Source organism: Trichoderma evansii (assembly GCF_050947405.1).
Source record: "Trichoderma evansii strain SZMC 28006 chromosome Unknown GGI43scaffold_4, whole genome shotgun sequence".
Taxonomy (NCBI): domain Eukaryota; kingdom Fungi; phylum Ascomycota; class Sordariomycetes; order Hypocreales; family Hypocreaceae; genus Trichoderma; species Trichoderma evansii.
Genome location: NW_028145202.1, coordinates 137,246 through 160,149, shown reverse-complemented (window position 1 = coordinate 160,149; position 22,904 = coordinate 137,246). Strand labels below are relative to the sequence as shown.

The window sequence follows — 22,904 nt, the reverse complement described above, 5'->3', positions numbered from 1 at the left end:
TCAAGAAAGAGTATCATATTTCAGTAAATAGATTGAAAGCTATCTGAGCATATATGACTATGTAATGTACCCCATAGGCCGCCTATGGGTAGTAATAACAGACAGACACTGCTAAATGCTCTTTCATCCTTCTTTTTATAAATGAGCGTAAACAAGGGTTATTTTGCATATATCAAAACGATAATGATCGTGGCATTGGGTAAACCAAAGTCGAATAGGAAATGTTATAGAAGCGCCGGTCAATATCAGAAGTGACTGGGCTAAGTCCTGTAATCCTAGAGGGCTACGGATTAAGCAGCCTCAGAGACATCATTAGCCTCAGTAAAGCGACCTTCAAGTCCCTCTGCATCGGTGAAAGGTTCGGCTTTGGTAAAGCGACCTTCAAGTCCCTCCGCATCGGTGAAAGGTTCGGCTTTGGTAAAGCGACCTTCAAGTCCCTCTGCATCGGTGAAAGGTTCGGCTTTGGTAAACGGAGCAGCCAGAGTCTGGGTTACTAGACAGGCAGCTACGACTGCACCGCTCGTGGTAAAGAAACGCATGGTGCTGTAAATTTGACAAATTAGGCAAGCGACAACATGAAAGGAAGGAGCCTCACTCATACCTGTAGAAACAATGAAGGCTTTCAACAAGATTGTCTGGAATCTTTTCTTTTTGTATTCATATACTGCTATAAGAAGAATGCTGATAAGTATTAAAACATTCGCATCATGTTGGTGGGCTTACCAGGGGGATAAATATTCCTATCCAGGGTACAGCGTGTGTTGGTCCAAGGCTTGCTTCAATGTCCGAAAAGTCGTGTGGAGAAAATCGCTATAACGAGACCATAAATACTCCTGCATAACACCTGGCATAAAATACGTCACAGGGGTTAGAAAAGAATTTCGAATTTTATCAGGTACTAGCAAAATTATATAACAGATTTGTTGAAAGTATATCTTTTACTATGATTCAAGTGAGCATACAGTCTTGACCAGTGTCTTCCTCCCACTTTCTGCTATCTCAAAATCTGCTCCTTTCTCACCGGCATCATGAAATCGCATATCGATATCACTCTTGAAGAATGGAGGCAGAACCAAGAACGAGAGGAGGGAACTACAAGTATCTGTTTAGATGGGGAAAATCTCCGGATCGCTGACATAGCAGCGATTGCATAGTAAGTCCTATTTTTCCACCATTGAAAGTTTTATACTTAAGAAATACACTAGTAATGACATTATACCTTACTTGACTAATAAGTCGGACATTGTCGACCGGGTTCAAAAGAGCGTGTCCGTACTCGTGAAGCGCCTGGCAAACAACAATTATGTATATGGTATGTCAAGTTGACAAATTCTCTGTCTCAATAGAAACTAAGGCAGCCGATGAATAACTAGGGGTTAATACTGGCCTTGGGGGAAGCGCGGATATGCGTACCAGCGAAGTCGTTGCATTGCAAGAAGCCTTGATGCAACTTACTCAATCAGGTGTCCTCACATCTTCCAAAGGCGGTAAAACTTCACTGTCAGATGATGCCATGCAAGCAGCCTGGGTACGTGCCACCATCGCCGTTCGTCTGAATGCAACACTGCGAGGTCATTCCGCCGTATCATTTCCCGTACTTGAAGCGTTGAAAGGTCTGCTAGAGGCACGATTGGTCCCAGTTGTGCCCTTACGAGGCTCTGTGTCGGCGTCGGGTGATTTAACACCTCTCGCATATATCGCCGGGGCTATTCAAGGCAACCCTCGAATATCAGTACTGGACAGCGTTAGCGGGGAGATTATGCCCGCTGATGTCGCTCTTCATAGAATTAAGCAAACACCAGTGTTGCTGGGGCCGAAAGAAGGCCTTGGTTTAGTCAACGGCACTGCTGCTTCTGCAGCAGTTGGCGCCCTGGTTATGCATCATGCAAATCATCTCGCGGTGCTGGCGCAGGCTCTTTCATCAATGGCAGTTGAGGTTTGTGAGCCCTACATGATTTGTAGTCTTTTTAACAAAGACCTTCCCTTTAGAGACATTTCGTGCTAACTAAATATTACTTGCAGGCCCTTTGTGGGAGTGCCGAGAGCTTTCATCCATTTATTGCGGCAGTGCGGCCGCACCCAGGCCAGATTGAATGTGCTGAGAATGTTCGACGGTTACTCCGAGGCTCACAGCTTGCCACCGATCTCCATGCGCCAAAGAACTATCGCAGGGACGACATGATCCAAGACCGGTATGCTTTGCGATCGACTACGCAATGGCTGGGTCCTGGACTTGAAGATCTAGCACTAGCCAACGAGCAAGTTACCACAGAACTTAACTCTTCCTGTGACAACCCCTTGATAAACCCTGAATCTGGGGAGATTCTTTATGGTTGCAACTTTCAAGCGGCGTCCGTAACCTCGGCTATGGAGAAAACTAGGAATGCGTTGCAGATGGCTGGCCGGCTGCTGAGCGCTCAGCTAGCTGAAATGGTAGATGCTCGACTCTCTAATGGGCTTCCCGCGCATCTAGTTCCGGATGATCCTAGTTTGTCCTTCGGATTTAAAGGAGTTGATATCAATATGGCTGCCTACCTCGCTGAACTAGCTTTTCTGGCCGCTCCAGTAAGCTCATGTGTACAGCCAGCAGAGTTGCATAACCAATCTGTAAACTCTATGGCACTGGTGTCTGCTCGAGTTAGTATGCAGGCGGTGGACGTATTGACTCTAATGTGTGCCGCCAGCCTATACACGGTCTGCCAAGCCTTGGATCTACGAGTTCTACACCGGATTTTTCTTGGGCGCGTCGAAGCTTCCATAGAGCCTGTCACAGCCCAGTGGCTGATACCCCAACTACAAACCATACTGCAAGGCCACTGGGCGGCAGCTTGGGGAAGTACTGGCACGTTGGACCTGCGGCCTCGATGTGAGCATTTGGTAGACTCCGCTATTCCGAAAATTCTTGCATCCCTTACGCAGGACTGCATCTCTATACCAACAGACAATGTAACGGCATGGCGTGTTGCTGCCATTGATGCCATCTGGTGTACATGGGTCGAAACGTGGAAAGAGTTCAAGGCTGCTCCATCGACGGCTTGCTATCTAGGCAGTGGATCGCGTGTGCTCTACGAATATGTCCGCCAGGAACTTTCCGTCCCATTTTTTCAAGGATTCGTTGAGCACCCGACTGTTATAAGTCTGCAGCTAGATGGAAGGCCCAAACGAACAATTGGAGAGTGGATTTCGATTGTCGCCGAGGCAATTCGCGATGGGCGCATCCCCTATACACTATTAGGGGAACTACATGATATATTAATTGATGATGAGGTTTTTATAGAGCAGTGATACATATCACCATAATCAGCTATATATTCATTTGTACTGAAGGTAATTCGTTAATGAAGGATACTTATAAACGTATAATGTACATATTGGAATTTAATTTAAATCTTCTGAAAAAGCAGAACTCAGTCACATATATAACAACCATTGTGGTTATCGCAATGTATCCGAGAAATTTTGATGGTGCAATACGTTCCAACTAATTGAAATCTGAAAATAAAGATATGGGTTTTCGTCACGGATAAACCTATCAGACCCACCAAGATCTTCTACACCGGCTTAGTCAGGCCGGTGAACGAGAGCGCTATCCCCCTCTGCCAGACCTGCCTCGGACCGCACGCCTCCGGCGCCTCTTACTGCCCGGCCCAGCCTAAGAGGACGCAGGAAGGAGACTTCCAGCTGCCTACCCAGGCAAACCGGAAGGCAATCCGGGACCTGGGGGAACGAAAGTTCCAGGACCGCCAGGAAAAGGCAAAAGCAAGGACACAAGGGACAGCTGCCCCGGCTACACCTACCCGGGAGCTCGCACCAGACAGCCCACAGGTCCCTCCTCGGGGCGCTGTACAAGGCCGAAGTATTCGACGCCGAAATCACCGGCGCACTCGCGGCGGCGCAAATCACCGCGAGATTCCTTGAGACGCAACTTACACCCACGGCCGCACACTATTTCCTGGATAACCAAGCAGTAGTGGCAGGGCTGCTGAGCATGCTAAAGAGGCTGCCGAAAAAGGGTGCCGAACTTATGTATCTTGGGTACCTGGACATAAGGATGCAGAGGGAAACGAGGCAGCTGACGCCCTCGCGAAAGAAAGGCTCCAAGCAAGCCCCCCTCCCAGCAAAGCTAACCTTCACGCACCTGCTACGGAATAACAGGCATCAGACCCAGGCCACATCTTTAACTGCGAGAAATCTGAAGGCTTCCTCTCAGAGAAGTCCCTGAAGGCGAATAACCCCCGTTTTTACTACTTGGGCTCTGATGGCTATACTGCTTTCAAGAAATTCCTGAAAGACGCGCTCCCGTACAGAGGGCCGGTCCCAGCTAGCCCGGCCCCCGTGCCCAACCCCCGAGGAACAATCCCCCGGACCCACTTACGCCGGACCCCCCGTGGCCGGAATCACCCGGCCGTCAGGGGAGCCTGGCCCCCAGCTGCCAGCAAGCCTCCCGCCCTCAGAGACTCAAGCCCCTACAGAATCACCTATAGATGGCCAACCCCCCCGGGCCAGCTGCCACGGCACGACTCGCAGCAGCCGGCGCACCAACCCCCGAAGGAATACAGGGACGAACGCCCCTGAAAGAGACAACCAACCGAGGGACACAGGGGCCGAAACCCCTGAGCAAACCACTGCGTCTGGGCACACAGCAGCCTGCAACGCAACTCATAGTAGGTTACAGGGACCCGAGCCCCTGAGCGAGCCGCTGCGGCACGACCCCCAACGGCAAGCAAGCCAACCCGACTGCTGCAAGCGACGCCTGCTGCAGCCGGCAAGCCAACCCACACTCTCGAACACAAGGCCATAGGGCCCTAAGCCAACCACCGAACCAAGGACCACAGGGCACAAGTCCCTGGACCGAGCGCTGCAAGCAGAGCCTACAGCGCCCGGCAAGCCGAACATTCAACTAGCCTAGGGGCCCCAAGCCCTGAAGCATCAACCATTGCGGCGTCAGCTACAGGTGGGATTCCCCTGTTCCCCTAGGCCTTCTGACAAGGTCAGAGGCCTAGCCAGCTGCCTCGCATCTGCTCTTCCTCACAGGTCCTCCGGGCAACAGGGCGGCCTTAGCTGCCAGAATCGGGCTCGTGGTCCAGTTCCTATTTTCCGCAAAATTATTTAGTATGCAAAATCGATCAAATTGACTCACGGCCATACAAAAAATAAACCAAACTAGCCAGATTTTCTAATTTTGGTCTGCGAGGAGGAAAACGAGGAAAAGAGCTACCCTGCACCTACCCTGGAGGCCGAGACCTACCCTAGAACCGGGCCAACAACCTACCCTGTACCAAATTTTGACTTATATTACAAACGGGCGTAAAACCCACCCTGGACCCAAGCCCAGCAGGAAGAGCCTGCCGGAGGGCCCTACCCTATAGCTTGGGAAATATGCCTATAAGCGCAAGGGATATCCCTCTTCTGAGCTAGGAAAAGGTGTAATTAGGAGTGGACCTATAAGGTCTGGAAGAAGCAGGTGAAAATACCTTATTTCCTTTGTCAGCCACGCGTTGTGATTGGCCAAGACTATGTATATTATGTAGATAGAAACTAGCTAACTCCGACCGACCGTCAGGCCCCATAGGGGGATTTCGGCAAAGCCACGGTCGTTAATCAAAAACAAACAAACAAACAAACAAACAGCGCAAGGGATATCCCTCTTCTGGGCTAGGAAAAGGTGTAATTGGGAGTGGACCTATAGGGTTCAGAAGAAGCAGGCGAAAATGCCTGAGTTATCCGTATATATACTGAGTATGTGGCGCGAAGCAAAGCCAGTTACCAGAGACGCGCGCCCCCGAGGACATAGCGCACCGCGATCGAGGATCATGTAGTAAGAACCGGTTTAGTTAGTTGATATAGAGTAAAGTGCAGATAACTGCGCCGGAGTTTCGCCCTTTAGTTAATAGCTTATAAAAATGGCCAGAGGAGCGATGCGCAGGTCGGTCAGTATAAGGGAGGAGGTTTACTACCAGACCAAGTGCCGATATATGGATAACAGCTATGCTGGTTCTAATTATGCCCTCCTGTAACGAATCCGTCTAGCTAGGAAAACCGTGAAACAAACCGCTAAGCCAAATAGGGGAAGCCGATACCAAGGAGCATTATACCGTTGTATAGTAGAATAAAAAGCATCACGCATTACGGGAGTGTGTTTCTATCCCTTTATTATAAGATGATTGATATATTGCGCTCCTGCTGTTGCTTGCATTGAGGATTATGCTCTTACAAGTAACAATTCTTCTACCTTATACTCCGCTCCGTACTCCTCAAGCCACTAAAAAAACGGATGCTTTTGTGGCTCAAATTAGCTGCCGTTAGTCATATAGTGGGGAGGGGTTATAGCCAATCACGTCGTGTACCATGTTTCTTCACTCAAATCACTACCCCACCAAGCCACGCAGCAACAAAGGCACTATAATGGATATGTCACGACTCAAATCGGCCAAAGAGAGGACGAAGGGGTCGTCAGCGTGAGTGAGCTGCGACGCGTCAGTTAGTTGACAGCACTGAGGGAGGCTGAATAGTACCATTGTAGACGACGACACTGGGGATACCGAATGCCTCCTTCACTTTAGGAAAAGATTATTGACCATATCCTCGGTTTTAGAGAAGTCACCTGGGAAGTTTAGTTGGTTATCAGTCCTGTCAGCCTCTTTTAGGGACTAGGCAGCTATGCCGACCTTGTAACCTGGGATTTAAAGGCACAGGCGATAGCTTGGCTAAAATTAGTGCCGGTGCAAAGGATGAGGACGACAGGAAATCTAGCGGCCACGATTTGATGTTGGGTCACTCAAGATAAATTTCTCACGAATATGTTGTCTTGGTTGTGCCTCAAAGGGAGAGAAATCAAGTGCAATTCTCGCTACGTATAACTAAATACAGTGCCATATAATTCGTGTGATCACCTCCATTGGCCTATGGCACGTTATGACGACATTTGATGCAAGGTATATGGACAAACACCGCCCTATTCTTTGGCTACATGATTGCCGAAGCAAAAACACTTTCACAGATTTTCCGCAAAAATAAATACGGAGATTTTCAAGGAGCCTATGAACTGGAAAATTTTAAGCACAAAATATTAATAATCAAGATTTGGATTTAATTATCAATTCTTTTGGGATTTACGGATCTGTTAGAGGGGAGGAGTGGATATATTTAGGTAAATATTGCAATGGATCCTAATTTATACTTAGATTGTTCCAAATGCATAGCTTTTTGCTTTCTACTAATATACAACTAACTTCATTAAACACCAAAAGCAATATTGCTAAGGTTATATACTACTAGGTGGAAAAGGAGACTAGGATTCGATTTTAAGCGGGTTTGTGAGATGGAACAGTTATAATGAAGGATAAATTTTATACTATCGTGGTTTATTACGCAAATTCTCAATGTGGATTTTGACCGTGTACAACTCGCTCAATATGAGCCAAGTCTCCCGATTGTTCACATAATTGGCGAAAGAAAGCTCCGTCGCCTCGCTTACGGAGAAGCTCAGCAATGGACCCCTGCTCTACAACTCGGCCAGAATCCAAGACTACCACACGGTCATAATCTGCAATGGTCAGTAGGCGATGGGCAATAGTCAAGACAGTAGTCCCCGTCGCAATACTAGATCGCAGTCCTGCCTGGATTAAAGCATCTGTGTCGTGATCGATAGATGCGGTTGCTTCGTCCAAGACTAAGACCCGAGATCGACGAAGAAGTGCCCGCGCAATACAGACTAACTGACGCTGACCCATGGACAGGGCCACAGCGGGATGATCTAGGTCCCCAGATGGTAGTGATTTGAAAAATTGCAACCTTCGGAGAACTTCGCGAAGATCATCGTCAGTATACTGTTGGAGAGGATCCAAATTATGGCGCAAGCTGCCATCAAAAAGAGTGGGATCTTGAGGTACCACAGTCACGGCCCGTCGTAAGCGATCTAGATTTACTGAGGCAATGCTGACATCGTCAATAGTGATAAGTCCTGTGTCGGCTTCAACTGCACGGATAAGGGCCAGCGCCAATGTACTCTTGCCTGCCCCTGTGCGTCCAACCACCGCCACCCGTTGCCCAGCGTGAACATCGAAATTCAAGTCAACCAGCACTAGGTCAAGCTCCGAAGAATACCGTGTAGCATATCTTTGGAAACACACGTGGCCATGGATAGGCCACTGCGGTGATAGATCGTATGACGATGTCTCAAGTGGTTCGCTCGGCTCCTGCTTGATATCTGTATACTCGACAATACGCTCGACTGAGTTGAAGCTCTGCTGAACTATCGCATAAAGTTGGACAAACCAAAGTACATTATCGCTAAACGTGGCAGCGTAGGTGAGCGCTAGGCCAGCGATCCCTGGATTTACAGTTCCCCTGTCCAGGCCCCAAAGCAGGAAGGTACCCGTTAGCCAAGAGATCATGGCGCTCAAACAGGCAATGCGTAGTGTTAACCATTCTTTAGCTGCCCATAGCAGAACATAAGGCTGGTTATAGCCATCAGTGAGTATCTGATTTTCTTCTATATATCGCTCAACATGCCCATAAGCACGCACACTGACATAGCCAGTGAGTGCCTCTCCGAAATGCTGATATAGAGGAGATCTCTGAACAGACTCAATTCTTTTCAGATCTCGTGCACTATTAATATATATAATAGTGATAATATAATAAGCGAAGCAAATAATAGCTGCTATTGGAAGAAAAACAGGTATCATAGCAGAGATTAGTATAATAACTGTTGCAAGGGAACAGAATGTATAAAAGGTACTCGTTGAGTGAGGAGCAACTTCTTGGTCAACTGCTTCCACATCTCTGGAAAACCGATTTGTAATTTGGCCAAATGGAACCTTATCAAAAAACATTAAGCGGGCATGAAGAATAGAGTCCAGCAGGCTATCGAATATTCGGGCCGAGGCCTTAAGAGCCCCAGAGAAGGTCATGAGATCACGAACAAACGAGACAAGGACATATGCCAAGCAGATAAGACCATAGACTGCAAGATAGTAAACAGAGTTCACATGTTTAGGATCTCCTTCAGACTTTGCTGAGTTTTTTACTAACTCATCAAACTCATGAGCCCATATCTTGACCCAGAAGTTCGTTCCTAGTGTGGTAATTTGTTGGAGAGTAAATGCGAAGAACACGATTGCCCAGAATCCCCTACTCCCCATAGATGTAAGATACGTTTTAATAATAGAGAAAGAAACAGCTCCGGTTCCCATTTCTTCGTGGTATAAGGATTCAGCCTGGGTCTCTAAAGATCCATTAACACTTCCGGCCCAGTCATCTGATACTTCTGCATCAGATACTTCGGGCTGAAGCTCAGCCGGAGCAGCTGTTTGTAAACGATGAGTAAAGTCTGTCGTCTTAGACTCGCCTTCAGCTTCAGTAGCAAGTCTATTTGCCCCGATAATACCCAGTTTCATGAGTTCTGAAGCATTTCCCTGCTGCTTTACATGACCACTCTCCAAGAAGACCGCATAGTCACAGTGAGGAAGAACAAGCTGAGAATGATGCGTTGCAAGAATGCACGTTCTGCCTTCCATCAAAGGACCTTTAATTGCATGGAAAAGAATATGTCTTCCAGTACGCGAGTCCAGTGCACTGAGGCAATCATCCAAGAGAAGGAATGGAGCAGAACTGTATAACGCCCTCGCTAATGCAACTCTTTGTTTTTGGCCGCCAGACAAGCGACTGCCTCGTTCCCCCGCGATAGCAAGATCGCCGTTCTCAAACTCTGTAAGATCTCGACTCAGAGCCACCGCATCGAGGACCATCTTGTAACGGTGATTTTGGAATCGCAGCCCAAACAAGATGTTAGCTCGAATAGTTTGGTTCATGATCCAAGGCTCCTGTGGACAGTATGCTGCGTTACTGATTAATGAATCATCGTCGATCGGCTGTTGCGGCAGAGGTAGATGTACATGGCCTCGCAGGAGTTCCATCTCCCCCAGCAGTGCTAACAATAGTGATGACTTTCCGGATCCACTAGGCCCGCAAATTACATTTAAACCATCCTTGTGAAATTTTATCTGAAGATTTGATAAACGAAATGCATGTGTAGGCGAAATTTCCGCGAGTTGGATATCTTCAGTGGCATTAGTGTTAACATCGCCTTGAACTGGCCATTCAAAGGTAGCATTTTCAAAGCCGATCATAAATCCATCGCCTTCTATTAACTGATCATGTCGACTAGTTCCCCTCTCAGTTAAGAATTTTTCAATGCGGCTGACAGATACATGTGCCTGAAGAATGAATGATATCATGGACGACATTCTATCTAGCGGAATGCGTAGAACTGCAAATATAGCCAGAGCAGGAAAGGCAGTCTTAGTTTCTAATGTCTTGTTTTCGATAATAGTGTAGATGAACAAAGTCAAGATTGTAGTAATAAAAGGTAAAGAATAGAAGACAGTCATGGATACTGACCACCAGAAGAAACGGATACGCAGTTCTGAGAGCTCTATTTTCCGCAGGCGACTAACTCTTTTACGAAACTCTTCTTCCCAAGCACAGAGTTTAATAACTCGTATGTTGGTAATAAGTTCATTACTCGCTTGCACACGAGAATCAGCTGCGCCTAAAACTTTCATTTGAGCTGCTACCTGGCGTTTCGATACCAAGACGTTCAATGGTAGGAGAGCAATCATCAGGATAACACCTAATATGCCACTAATCCCAAGTATACCATAAAGCACCAAAGATGCAATTGTAATCTGGAGAGGGAAATTTACCCATGCGAGATGCATATGTGCGCCAACTTCGCTGACGCTGGCGGCATCTACCGCCATTAAGTTGAGAATATTCCCATCTGTAGCACTAGTGTCCTGAGAGGAATTTTCTTGATCTTTTGATAACTTTGCAGGCCTCGTGACTCTTCTGTCCAATACTTTGGTGAAGGTCTCGTTGATCAGAATAGCCCGCAGCCTTACGCTTATTTTGCGACCCAGCCATTCACACTGGCAATCTGCGACACCTGTAATAACTCCGGCGACAAGAAGTCCAGCAACACAAAGCCAGGCGTTATTTCGAGACTTGGCATTTTGCGATTCCAAGTAATCGAGGATAAATCGAAGGAGAATTGCCGGGGAAAAGCTCCCCAGACTAAAGAGGATCGCCCACGCGCCCTGTTTAAGCAGGTCATGTTTGGTAAAGTGATACAGTCTCCAAAGAAGTTTAAGGGTACTAGGTGCGCCATTATGGAATAACCGACCTGTTACTCTGGCGGTGTCATCCCAGTTAAGAGCATACAGGTCAGAGGTGCTCAGATGATCCCGAAACGCTTTCCAGATAACAGTGTTTACCCAGGAAAAGGTCCAACGGGATATTAGACTTGCTGAATTTTCTTTCCCTGGTTGAACAGGTTCATGCAATCTTTCTGAAATGGACTGCACGATAACGTTCGGCGTTGTGATATGGAGCAGAAGAACGAGTGAAGAAAGGCCACCTACAAGGATAACGGTGAGAGTCCAGGCCTTGTCCACCGGTCCTGTGAACGTCGATAGTAAAATGAAGACAAGACAGAGCCAACATAATGCATAAAGGACACCAGAATGAGATCGGATCAAGTTCCGAGCCCTAGATTCAAAAGGCAAAGCCCATTGTCGCACGCACCATAAGCCAAAATAATATATAGAAGAGATGAGAAGCCCAAGTGGAAAGCTCTCCGATGATGATTCCAGGTACGCAATGAAGAAAAAAAGTGTGACTATGATTGCCACAAGTATCGAACCTTCAAGCCAGGTGAGCCATGGACTATGAACAGCAACTAATGAGGCAGCGATTGGATCGATGTGTTGATTAGAATCCGAATTCTCTAACGGCTCAAACCCATCTCGTTGGCGATTAAGACGTCGCCAATGTTGGAATGCAGGCAGCAGCAGCAGCACGAGGGATATAATTACCGCCGCAAATGGAGCGAAATTTTCTAGATATTGTTGTCGAACACAGAGTGAGAACCCGCCATTTTCCCAGAATGGTACGGGGCAACTTAGGACTGAAGGAACCATAGTCTAGTTAATGATATGAGATGAAAAGTGAAGAACCAAAGGTCTAGAGAAATTCGCTGCTAGAGAACTATTGTGGCCGAACCCCAAAAGTGCTGAGGGGGGTCGCCTCGCAGCTCTCCAGGCATTGCCTAGGACAAATCCAGCTGCCTTGTGGAAGCCCGATGAGATCTCTAATTTGCTTATTTTTCCCTTGTAAGCTTTAGCCCAACTGATTTCCTAGCCTGGTTCCTCGTACCCTAGTTATCACTACCTATCCTATAGTAGCCCTCAGTTTATAACTGTAATTACTATTTATTTTACTTTGTTCTCTTTGAGTAGCTATTATTATTACCCTGTAACATCCAGACCCTTCAACGAATATTATCAGATAATAGGTAGCCCACCAGGATCCCGCTATTATTCCTGGTCGAGACAAAACCTTTTACCTAACTCCTTGTTGTAGCGTGCTTGTTGATTACAAAAGGCCCAAAAGGACTGTCGCGTTATAGCGAAATAAAGAAAGGAGCCACGCCACCATTCCTATTTAGGCAGTAGTTCCGGTATGGCCAAATTGAGCGATTCGGCTTTTGAGCGAAGTTAGTGTCAAAACCTCTGCTTGATATAAGGGACGAGAGCTGGGACAGTAGAGAGGTATATTTGTCTTTGATAATGATTTCACCTTAATGGCTATGGCTGAGTAGTATTCCTCTGCATGATGTGTTCTTAGAAACTAAGTATAGGTGGCTGGCAAAATCCCGGCATGAAATTTCCAATTTTCACTCTTCAGATAATTCCTCTGAAGCCATCTGAATAGCCCCTGTACCGCATATTATCTGAATAGATCCTTTTGCTGTCGAAATACATAGATACGGGCTGAAGAAAATCGAAAACTCTAGAATGGCCTGTGATATACCCAGTCATAGTCAGTTAAAGACGAAGACTGGGATGTCTCGTGAATAATGAAGAGCAGAGGGGCAACCTAATAACAAATGATGAAATAGAGTGTAAAAGATTGGCTTACAGAGAAGACTGTGTTATTCATGCCTGTCGCGCTCCTAAAATTGCAACTGGATCTCGAGAAGCTGCGTCAATCTCCTCTTGGTATGGATTTAGATCAGTATGGGCAGTAGCGTACGCGGGAATGGCGAATGATATGGTCATCATAACAACAAGCATAATTCTCTTCATTTTGGATTGATTTTCAGATTCTGTGTTGTATTAATCGGGAATGAGAAGGTTGGAGGGTGGGGAGAAACAAGACATGAGAAAGTTGGCTGAATATTGAACTTATAAGACAAACCAGCCTTAGCATCCTGACGTCAGCCAGGTAGTAACCGAGGCCAAAGATGGAAATACTTTCCGACCAATCTTGTGAGGGGCAGTCTTGCCTACTCATATCTCAGTGATAGCAATCATATGTCGTGCACGTTTCTATAAATAAGCCACCGAAGAACCGAGCAAAGTTACTATGACCTCTGTTCATTTGTCTCTGCAACATTCTGACCAACCAGATGAAAATGATCACTTCTAGAGAAGAAATATCGTATAAAAGCCTTCTCAATGCGGAAAGAGGCATAATTGACAAGCCTGATTGTGGTTCCCGCACTCACTGGATCATAACTCTATTTCATGCTTCTTCCTGGGCTCTAGCTCTAGCAATTTTCGCGCTGGTAATAGCAATCACAAAAGATAACATGAGGAGCGACCGTCAATGCATAGCTCAATCAACTGTTTGGTGTAGGTAAATAAGGCAAGAAACTTTTACCGATACGGAGTGTCTGACCACAAAATTATATTCTTTGAACAGCACCACTTCTCCCCGTCGTTGAATATGAAGACGTCAATTTTGATAACGCTTTCAATTCCACAAGCATATATCGCGGTCCACCTGTTCGCGAGCGTGAAGAGGCATGGGAACGTTTGACTTATAGTAAGAAAGCCTTTACTGATCCGTGGAGGCGTCATTTTTAATAGAAGTAAAATCCAGAAAATTTTATCGAGATTCCGGAGAGCAAGATAGGTCTTTATAACAGGTCATCCGATGTAAGAAGATCGCTGAAGCGAATACCTGGTGAAGGAAGAGGGTATGCTGCTTTGGTAGAAGTTTTCCATCAATTGCATTGCTTGGTGAGTTTAATCTTCAGTATTTTCTGTATGCCTTTCTATCGTAGCGTCCAGTAATCAAGAGCTCAAACCGAATCTACTACTTACAAGCACATCTGGCAGAACGTTATTCGTCAATACACCTGGTTTCAGGCAGGCAAGTACCATGATGAAATACCTGTGGATATGAAAGACTCCGAGATTGGTAATCGCATGCATGTGGATCATTGCATTGAGACTGTAAGGATCGCACTCATGTGTTATGCGGATGTGACGCCGTTATTCATCAGAGACGACCCTCGGTCTCCTACAGGCGAACGGGCAGATTTTGATTCTCACCACCGATGCCGAAATTTCGACAGGATTGAAGCATGGGTTGATAATAATTGGGCTGTTGAAATCAACCGATCACAGTGACGGTCACCTCCCAATTATGCCTTTTAACTGCTCCGTAGCGTTATCAACGCTATGGATTAGTGAAATTTGGCACATGTATGTGGTTGATTCGATCGCCTTACTAGCTACATAATCTAATATAGTACTCATTTGACTTTGAAATTGAACGGGCAGGGACTAACATCAGTAGTCAACACTAAGGAATGCTGTCGATACATATGCTATTTACAAAGATTGTGAACGTTTGGAAGCAATGTACAGATGATAGTTCAATTCCCTGTAGTAAAATAAAAACCTGGCGAAGCAACCCACCGGGAGAGTGTTGGTTTCACTATTACAGGCCCCAAGTTGCGATATAGCGAATTAAGCAATCTTCTCACCCACTCTAGGCTGAGGGGTAGCAGCCTATAGTATCCAGGACACTGGAGTAATCGTAATTAACCTTTCAGTATTTAACACAGTAATACGCAATAGGTTATATTTGAATAAATTAATAGGTAAAGGCTTTTTCCACAATTAGAAATTGTCGCATACGCCTACAAAGTCTTGATTGCGACCTCGTCGTATGAAGCCCGTCGCTTCACCGCATCTGAGTTCGTGCGAAGCACCTTCGTCTGCTTCGGTAACTAGCCCAAATTTGTTAACGTGCCTCTCAGAGCCACAACTCAAATTTATTGGTATTCCAACTTGTGTATCAAAAGATGGAAGCGTCAATAGACGATTGCAATATGGAAGCATCAATGGAAGATTGCAATTATTGTGCCAACCAAGTCGACAGCCTTTGTTATGATCGTTGGACCACCGTGGAATTATTACTAGCGTGTTCCATCCTACTGGAGACGTATTTGGGTTCTCCTGATGTTTCCTTCTTTTACGAGGAAACACCCATGCGAAGGCAATTGATTCGTTTGAGTTTGTCTGATGGGATAACGGTTGAACAGATTTCAGAGAAGATCAAATATCTTTTACGCCCTAATGATGGCACAGCTTCAGGGAATGACAATGACATCTCCCCTCTCAAGAATATTTTAGTTGTGACACAAAGCCGTACTCTGGCCAGCTCGGAATATTTGTCGCGAGAAAATGGAGAGGCAAACACAAAAGAACATTTTCATCTACTTATACATTGCAATATTCTCAATCAAGGAAATGACGCTACTATTACGGCATTTGCAGATTCGAAGATATTTGGAGCTAGGCAAGGGACTCGAACGAAGCAGCAATTCATCCATATACTCAATCAAATACGCCTGCCAAATGCTGGGAAACGGCTTGTCTCAGAAATAGAAAGGGCTAGTAGGGAAGACGTTCACACTATTTGGGACTGGAATGGCAATATTGCTACTCCAGAGCATGGAAGTGTGCTAAGTGCCATCTCAGAACTTATGGAACGACAACCAGAAGCTATCGCTATCCATGCTTGGGATGGAGAGATGACTTATCGCGAGCTCGATAAACTGTCTAATCAGCTAGCGGCTTCACTTATTAAATTAGGCGTTAGTCGTGGGAAGATTCTGCCCATGCTTTTTGAAAAGACGATGTGGATGCCTGTTGCAATACTTGGTGTCTTAAAGTCCGGAGGGGCCTTCTCATTGCTAGACGAGGATTTGCCACAAGAGAGACTCAGACAGCTAGTTCGCCTGATATCTCCAGGGTGTATGATCATATTGTCCTCATCGACGCAGCTGTCAAGGGCAAGCCAACTGGCAATGGAAGTCATGGTAGTGGACTCAGGTATTCGGACCAGAGAAGCTCCCTTGACGCCTATTACGCATCAACCGCTACCTTCAGATATTTGCTATATAATTTTTACTTCTGGAACAACTGGGACTCCAAAAGCAGCAATTATTCAGCATCGCAATGTTTGCGCATTCGCGGAATTTCTTGCACCTAAATGCTGCGTGACTAGCAGCTCAAGAATTCTGGCCCTGGCATCGTACGCGTTTGATGTCTCTGTGGGTAATATCTTCTTTAGTCTCTTGAATGGGGCTTGTCTCTGCATTCCTTCGTTATGGGAATGCAAGAACGACATATCGAGAGCAATTATAAAGTATCGCGTCTCATATGCTGAAATGACACCTTCAGTCTCAAAAACTCTGGTCCCAACAGAGTTACCAGCTCTTAAAGTGCTTAATCTTTTAGGTGAAGCCTGCACTGAGCCAGTACTTGCCGGATGGAGGGAGACAAGCACTAGGGTAATGAATACATACGGGCCAGCTGAATGTACGGTTACTACAGTTGCTAATGAAAATGTTCTGGAGTCTATCAGGCCTTCTGTTATAGGCACAGGATTAGGAGCAACGTGGATTGTGGACCTTCATGACCCCAATCGCCTTTGCCCAATCGGGGGTATTGGCGAGTTGGTTCTTGAAGGACCTCAAGTAGGAGCGGGATACCTCCATAACCCGGAGTTGACCGATACAGTGTTTTTGCAGAACCCGCAATGGCTTGCTGATGGATGCGCGCCGATCAACAAGGGTCGGTTAGGGCGCGTATACCGGACAGGAGACATTGTAAGATATATTGATGGAAATCAATTGGAATATCTTGGACGGCGCGACCTCCAGGTCAAGATTCGTGGGCAACGAATTGAGTTGGGCGAAGTGGCAGCTCATCTCCACAAGCACCTCTCAAAGACAACAAAATGGTCCACATGTGTTGTGACTTTGCAAAATGGAGTAGAACTTCTGGTGGTTTTCATCGTGGTCACTAGTGTGGCTGCGCAAGCCCTATCAGAGATGCTAACTGCGGTGAACAAAGAACTCTCCAAAGAGGTCCCGGCAGCCATGGTCCCGAGCGCCTGGATACCAATTGAGAAGATTCCTCTATCTATAACAGGAAAAACGGACTACCGGAAATTGAAGCAAATCGCAGCATCTTTGACCCCGGATAGTCTTATTTTGGAGAAAAGGGCCCAATCAAGAGCACTTAAAGTCAAGATGTCTCAGATATCGAACTTAAGCTGAGGACTCTTTGGGCTCAAGTTCTTAATCGCCCATTGGAGTGGATTGGATCTAACAGTAACTTCTTTTCAAATGGAGGAGAATCACTTGCTGCAATTAAGCTCGTCAGTACGGCGGCCAAAGAGGGCATTAATCTTGCTGTGAGCACGGTATTTACATATCCCAGACTTACAGATATGGCAACGCATTCTCGATTCTTCACTTTCATCAGTGAATCCCCTTTAGAGCCATTTGAGAGTATCAGAGGGTCTTCCACAGACGATTCAATCGTCAAGGACCTAGCTGCGAAATGTTCAACTAATGTAGAAAACATCGAAGACGCTTACCCGGCTACTCTAGTACAACAAGGCCTAATAGCCGCAGGTTATCGGAATTCACAAGCATACATAGGTAGAACAACCTTCACACTGCCTGCTAACATCGACCAATCAAGGCTACTAAGGGCTTGGGATATCGTTGCTCACACTCATCCAATTTTGAGAACGCGCATTATCGAAATGCCGTCCCTAGGATACCTTCAAGTGGTACTGACAGACAGTGATTTGTCATGGCGTACAAATGGTGGCTTGGAGGAACACAAGTTGAAAGACATGGAAGAGACTATGGGTTTGGGAAGCCCATTATGCCGCTGGGCGATCGTGACTGAATTAGGGTCAGCATACATGCTCTTAACCATCCACCACGCTTTGTATGACGGATGGATGCTACCAAGACTTGGAATGGAGGTATTCAAAGCCTATAGAGGAGTCCGACTAGACCCATACATGGGGTTCAATCTTTTTGTTAAATATATCAACGACATACCTCTGGATCCAGCGCGGGAATTTTGGTCCAAATACCTCGCCGAACCTTCCAGGAGTGCTATTTTTCCACATATACCGCAGAGTATCAAAGAATTGAGACCAGATGTGATTCTATCCAAGCAATTTACACTTCCAGATACTGCTATTGCTAGCGCGTCCTTGGCTACAACTATTCGAGCTGCATGGGCTCTGCTCTCTGCAAAGCTCCTTGGAAATGATGATGTTACATTTGGGGCAACCCTCTCTGGTAGAAATGTGCCATTGACGGGTATTGAAGATATGTTAGGCCCGGCGATTTCGACTGTTCCTATCCGTGTAAGGCTAGACATGGCAGAAGAAGTTGAGCGCTTTGTCCAGCGGGTGCAAGAAGAAGCTGTGGCAGCCATACCATTTGAGAATATTGGGCTGCAAAGAATCCGCATGTTCAATGAAGATACCAGAGAAGGTAGCAAATTTCAGACTTTGCTCATCGTCCACCCTCCCCCGTCTTTCAAAACGGGCCATTCAGAGCCAGCAGAAATAGCTCAGGAAGATAGCCAACTTCGATCTACCCTTGAGAAGCTGGACTTAAGCAAAGATCTCAGAAATTTTAGCGAGTATGGATTGATGATACTGGTATCTCAGCAGCATCAAGGGGGATTACTGGTAGAGACAACCTATGATTCTCGAGTAATGGTTGCATCCCAAGTTGAATTGTTGTTGGAACAATTCACGCACGTAATAAAGGAGATCAGACGGGTGGAAAATCGCACGCGGCGTCTTGAAGATTTGAACTACGCCAGCCCTCAAGACGTCAAAACAGTATGGTGTTGGAACAAATCTCCCATCGAAGGTATCGACCAATGTATCCATGAAGTTATTAGTGGAGCAGCTGCACGCCACCCCCAGAGGGAAGCTATTTGTGCTTGGGATGGCAGTTTCACTTACGAGGAACTTGACCACTTTGCATCAGTCCTTGCGTATCACCTCACTTCCAATGGTGTCAAACGCGGCTGCGTGGTCCCTATCTGTATAGAGAAGTCACGTTGGACCGCAGTGGCCATGGTGGGTGTCCTGAGATCTGGGGCAGCCTTCGTCCTTCTTGATACTGCGAATCTACCGAAGCAAAGGCTGCAGGCAATCGTCGAACAGACCGCAGCGACATGCATCCTGACAAGTAGCGCTAAACGGGATTTGGCACAAAATCTATTGCCGTCAGGGATCATAGTCGCGCCCGATGACTTACTTCAAGATCTTAGGCACATTACCCTAGCCTGGCCTGCCTCCGCACCAGAAGACACAGCTTTCCTTGTGTTTACTTCCGGGAGCACGGGCATTCCCAAGGGTATTATCATCACCCATGGGAATTTTATGACTGCCGTTTATCAACAAGAAAGACCTCTGAATATGCGTAATGAAACGCGTGTTTATGACTATGCTTCGTATAGCTTTGATATTGCTGTACATAATGCATTGACCATACTAACGCTTAGTGGCTGTTTGTGCGTTCCCAGCGAGCATGATCGGCATAATGACATTGAGGGCTCATTCAGGCGTTTAGGAGCGAATTGGGCTAATCTGACACCATCTGTCGCTCGGCTACTCAATCCCTTGGCCCTTCCAGATATGAAGACTCTGGTGCTCAGTGGAGAACCAGTTGGGAGGAATATGGTCCATCAGTGGTCACCTTATGTCCAATTGATCAACGCATATGGCCCTGCGGAATGTCAGATTTGTACTGTGCATAATTATGGCCTAGATGACGATAATGCTTTAAATATAGGCATAGGAGTGGGCTGCAGGACATGGATTGTTGACAAACATGCGAAGTCACTGGCACCAGTGGGTGCCGTCGGTGAGCTTGTGATTGAAGGACCTATCGTAAGTCCGGGATACTTCAAAATGGCCCAGGAATCAAAATCGCCTTGGTTACACAATCCAAGTTGGCTTTCAATGAGCTCTGATGAATTGAAATACAGCAAAATCCCTATATATCGCACTGGTGATCTAGTGCGGTATAATTATGATGGCTCCATTATCTTTGTGGGGCGAGCAGCAACCCAGGTTAAAATAAATGGGCAGCGTGTCGAGCTTGAAGAGGTGGAGTTCTACCTTCGTCAAGAGTTACCTGCCATAGAAGATGTTATTGCGGATCTATCGGAAATCAACGGCAACAAGCGACTTTGCGCCTTCATTCTATCTTCTCGCCCATCTAGCAACTTACAACTCACTACGGAAAATGCCCCTCTGAAAGGACACCTTGTGCCTCCCCCGCCTGACCTTAAATCGAGACTCTTGCATTTCTTACCACAGCATATGGTGCCAGTCGTGTTCTGTGAGATCTCAGTGATTCCGCTGACACCTACCTGCAAGGTCGACCGTGCGGCGCTGAAGGCACTGACAGCCACATTCACACAGACAGACGTTCTAACAACATTTAATGAGATGACTCAATCCACAGGACTTGACAGTAGACAAAAGACATTACAGCAAGCCTGGTCAAAAGTTCTTGGCTACGATCTTGCGGCGATTGGCCCTGGAAAGGATTTCTTTCAGTTGGGAGGTGACTCTATATCTGCAATGAAACTTGTAAATGTCTGCCGGAAACTTGGTTTAGTTGTTACCGTGTCAGACGTGCTCCGTCATTCACGGTTTGAAGAACTTGCTATGATCTTGTCAATGCCTGAAGCAGAACAAAGCAGAGTGCATAGTAGAATAGAGATTGTGTCACCTTTTGATCTTCTCCCCCCAGGAGAGGATAGGGCTCAACTCGTCCTCTCAGCAGCTTTGTCTTGCAACGTTCAGCCGGATGATGTTGAGGATATTTACCCGTGCTCTCCATTGCAAGAGGGTCTTTTGGCTTTGACTATTTCTGAACATTCGGCTTATGTACAGCACACAGAGATCAAGATCCCGGGGCATGTTTCTCTGGACGCCATGGTCGAAGCTTGGGAATATGTTTTCTCATCAACCCGCATTCTGCGAACACGAATAATTCAAACTGAAGCTGCAGCACTCTATCAAGTCGTTCTGCGTGAAAATCTAGATTGGTGTCGGTATGCCACAAGAGATGATTGCCTTTCAGAAGCTAGCACAAACACCGTGATCTTAGGCTGCCCCTTGGTACACTTTGGTATTGTGCAAGGAACACCTGAATCCCATGGCTCATCTATTATTTGGACAATGCACCATGCTCTTTACGATCAACATACTATTCAACTAATTCTCACCGATGTTGCCAATGTATATGATGGGATTAGTTTGTCTATTAGTTCGGAGTACAATGTCTTCATTCGATTCATCAATAGCTGCAAATCTGAAAACATGGATTGGTGGCGATCTGCATTAAAAGGCGCCACTGAAGTTCCACTGTTTCCGAAGACGGTAAAATCACCCAGCAAGACCATCACAAAGTCCACAGCTAAACGACGCTGTATATTACCAATGCAGCTGCCCGGACGGTGGACTCTAACCACATTACTCAAAGCAGCGTGGGCGATACTTGCCTCTCGTTTGACTGGGAGTGAGAGTATTCTCTTTGGAGAAATTCATTCGGGTCGTGCTGTGGATGTCGAGGGCTCAGACTTGTTTCGGGGGCCAACAATGGCGACGGTGCCAATCTATCTCCGGCTAGAACATAGGAAAAGTCTGCGGGAATTCTTGGACGTAGTTCAGGAGAATTCTATTGCCATGCAGCCATATGAGCATCTAGGGCTTCCTAATATTGCTGCAGCTAGCAATGATGCTCGAGCGGGAACTCAGTTCCAAACCCTTTTCGTGTTACAAGAAAGTCAGAAAACTCGCTACACAGGGCCGGTGTCTAATCAACATCTATTTGACACTGAGGAGCTTGATGATATAAGAAACTTCAATAGCTACGGCTTGATGCTTGTTTTTAAGAAAGAAAATGAAGATTTAAGTCTCCAGGCCGTATTCAGGGACTCTATGCTGTCGGCTGATTTCGTCAACTATCTAATGAAGCAGACTCTGTCTTTATTTCAAACAATCTGCAGATTACCTTTGGAAACTACATTATATAAGCTTGATAATGCGACCAAAGATGACCTAGATCAGCTATGGGCGTGGAATCAGCTTGTACCGCAGTCCACAAACAAATTCATGCATGATCTTGTTGCTGAGCAAGCACAGATGACACCAAACGAATTAGCAATTCTTGCCCACGATGGGCAGCTAACCTATATAGAGCTAGACGAATATGCTTCTAGAATATCACAACAACTCATTTTTCTTGGAATTGGTCCAGGCTGTTTTGTGCCCCTTTGTTTTGAGAAATCTTTCTGCGCCGCGGTTTCCATGTTGGCTGTGCTCAAAGCAGGGGCTTCTTTCAGTCTCCTTGACATAAGTCACCCTTTCAGCAGGCTAAGCTATATATCTAGCGTTTTGAATGCGCCTCTAGTTCTTGCGTCTGCCTCTCAGCAGGACCTTGCAGCGAAACTTTGCGGCCAGGTATTTGTGGTTAGCTATTCATCCCTCAGAAGCGAAGTAATGCCCGAAACGCGTCCAAGACAAACTATTTCTGATGCGCCTATACCCGCTGAAAGCATCATGTACGTTGCCTTTACGTCAGGTTCCACAGGAACCCCGAAAGGTGTTCAAGTTACACATCAAAATCTAAGTTCAGCTGCAACTGCCCAGGCTCGGCGCCTTGGTTTCGGCCCAGGGTGCAGAGTATTTGA

The 22,904-nt window shown here is 46.3% G+C and overlaps 3 protein-coding genes across 3 annotated transcripts; 2 read left to right on the top strand and 1 right to left on the bottom strand.

Annotated features, from left to right (window-relative positions):
* Nucleotides 1-1,028: 1,028 nt before the first annotated feature.
* Nucleotides 1,029-4,575, top strand: GGI43DRAFT_432029 (L-Aspartase-like protein; the record flags this gene model as incomplete). The annotated part of the gene is made up of 6 exons (XM_083209510.1): nucleotides 1,029-1,153; nucleotides 1,206-1,312; nucleotides 1,374-1,936; nucleotides 2,023-3,267; nucleotides 3,505-3,843; nucleotides 4,156-4,575. The coding sequence occupies 6 exons, from the start codon at nucleotides 1,029-1,031 to the stop codon at nucleotides 4,573-4,575; spliced, it is 2,799 nt and encodes a 932-aa protein (XP_083063052.1).
* A 2,804-nt stretch (nucleotides 4,576-7,379) lies between these two features.
* Nucleotides 7,380-11,984, bottom strand: GGI43DRAFT_421079 (P-loop containing nucleoside triphosphate hydrolase protein; the record flags this gene model as incomplete). The annotated part of the gene is made up of 9 exons (XM_083207898.1): nucleotides 7,380-7,978; nucleotides 8,027-8,494; nucleotides 8,525-9,712; nucleotides 9,761-9,950; nucleotides 9,981-10,691; nucleotides 10,746-10,877; nucleotides 10,908-11,257; nucleotides 11,309-11,553; nucleotides 11,590-11,984. The coding sequence occupies 9 exons, from the start codon at nucleotides 11,982-11,984 to the stop codon at nucleotides 7,380-7,382; spliced, it is 4,278 nt and encodes a 1,425-aa protein (XP_083063051.1).
* A 1,379-nt stretch (nucleotides 11,985-13,363) lies between these two features.
* GGI43DRAFT_397361 (oxidase ustYa family protein) lies at nucleotides 13,364-14,714 on the top strand. Its single transcript, XM_083205101.1, has 4 exons — nucleotides 13,364-13,700; nucleotides 13,771-13,893; nucleotides 13,951-14,090; nucleotides 14,190-14,714. Exons 1-4 carry the CDS (start codon nucleotides 13,475-13,477, stop codon nucleotides 14,481-14,483), a joined length of 783 nt encoding a protein of 260 aa, XP_083063050.1. The 5' UTR covers nucleotides 13,364-13,474; the 3' UTR covers nucleotides 14,484-14,714.
* Nucleotides 14,715-22,904: the final 8,190 nt, after the last annotated feature.

What these genes read in the sequence shown, in the direction of transcription:
- GGI43DRAFT_397361 (XM_083205101.1), top strand. Translation starts at nt 13,475, where the DNA reads ATGAAAATGATCACTTCTAGAGAAGAAATATCGTATAAAAGCCTTCTC. An exon ending in ATGGGAACGTTTGACTTATA is followed by an intron (nt 13,894 to 13,950) that starts GTAAGAAAGCCT and finishes AGTAAAATCCAG; the next exon opens with AAAATTTTATCGAGATTCCG. An exon ending in TCCATCAATTGCATTGCTTG is followed by an intron (nt 14,091 to 14,189) that starts GTGAGTTTAATC and finishes CACATCTGGCAG; the next exon opens with AACGTTATTCGTCAATACAC.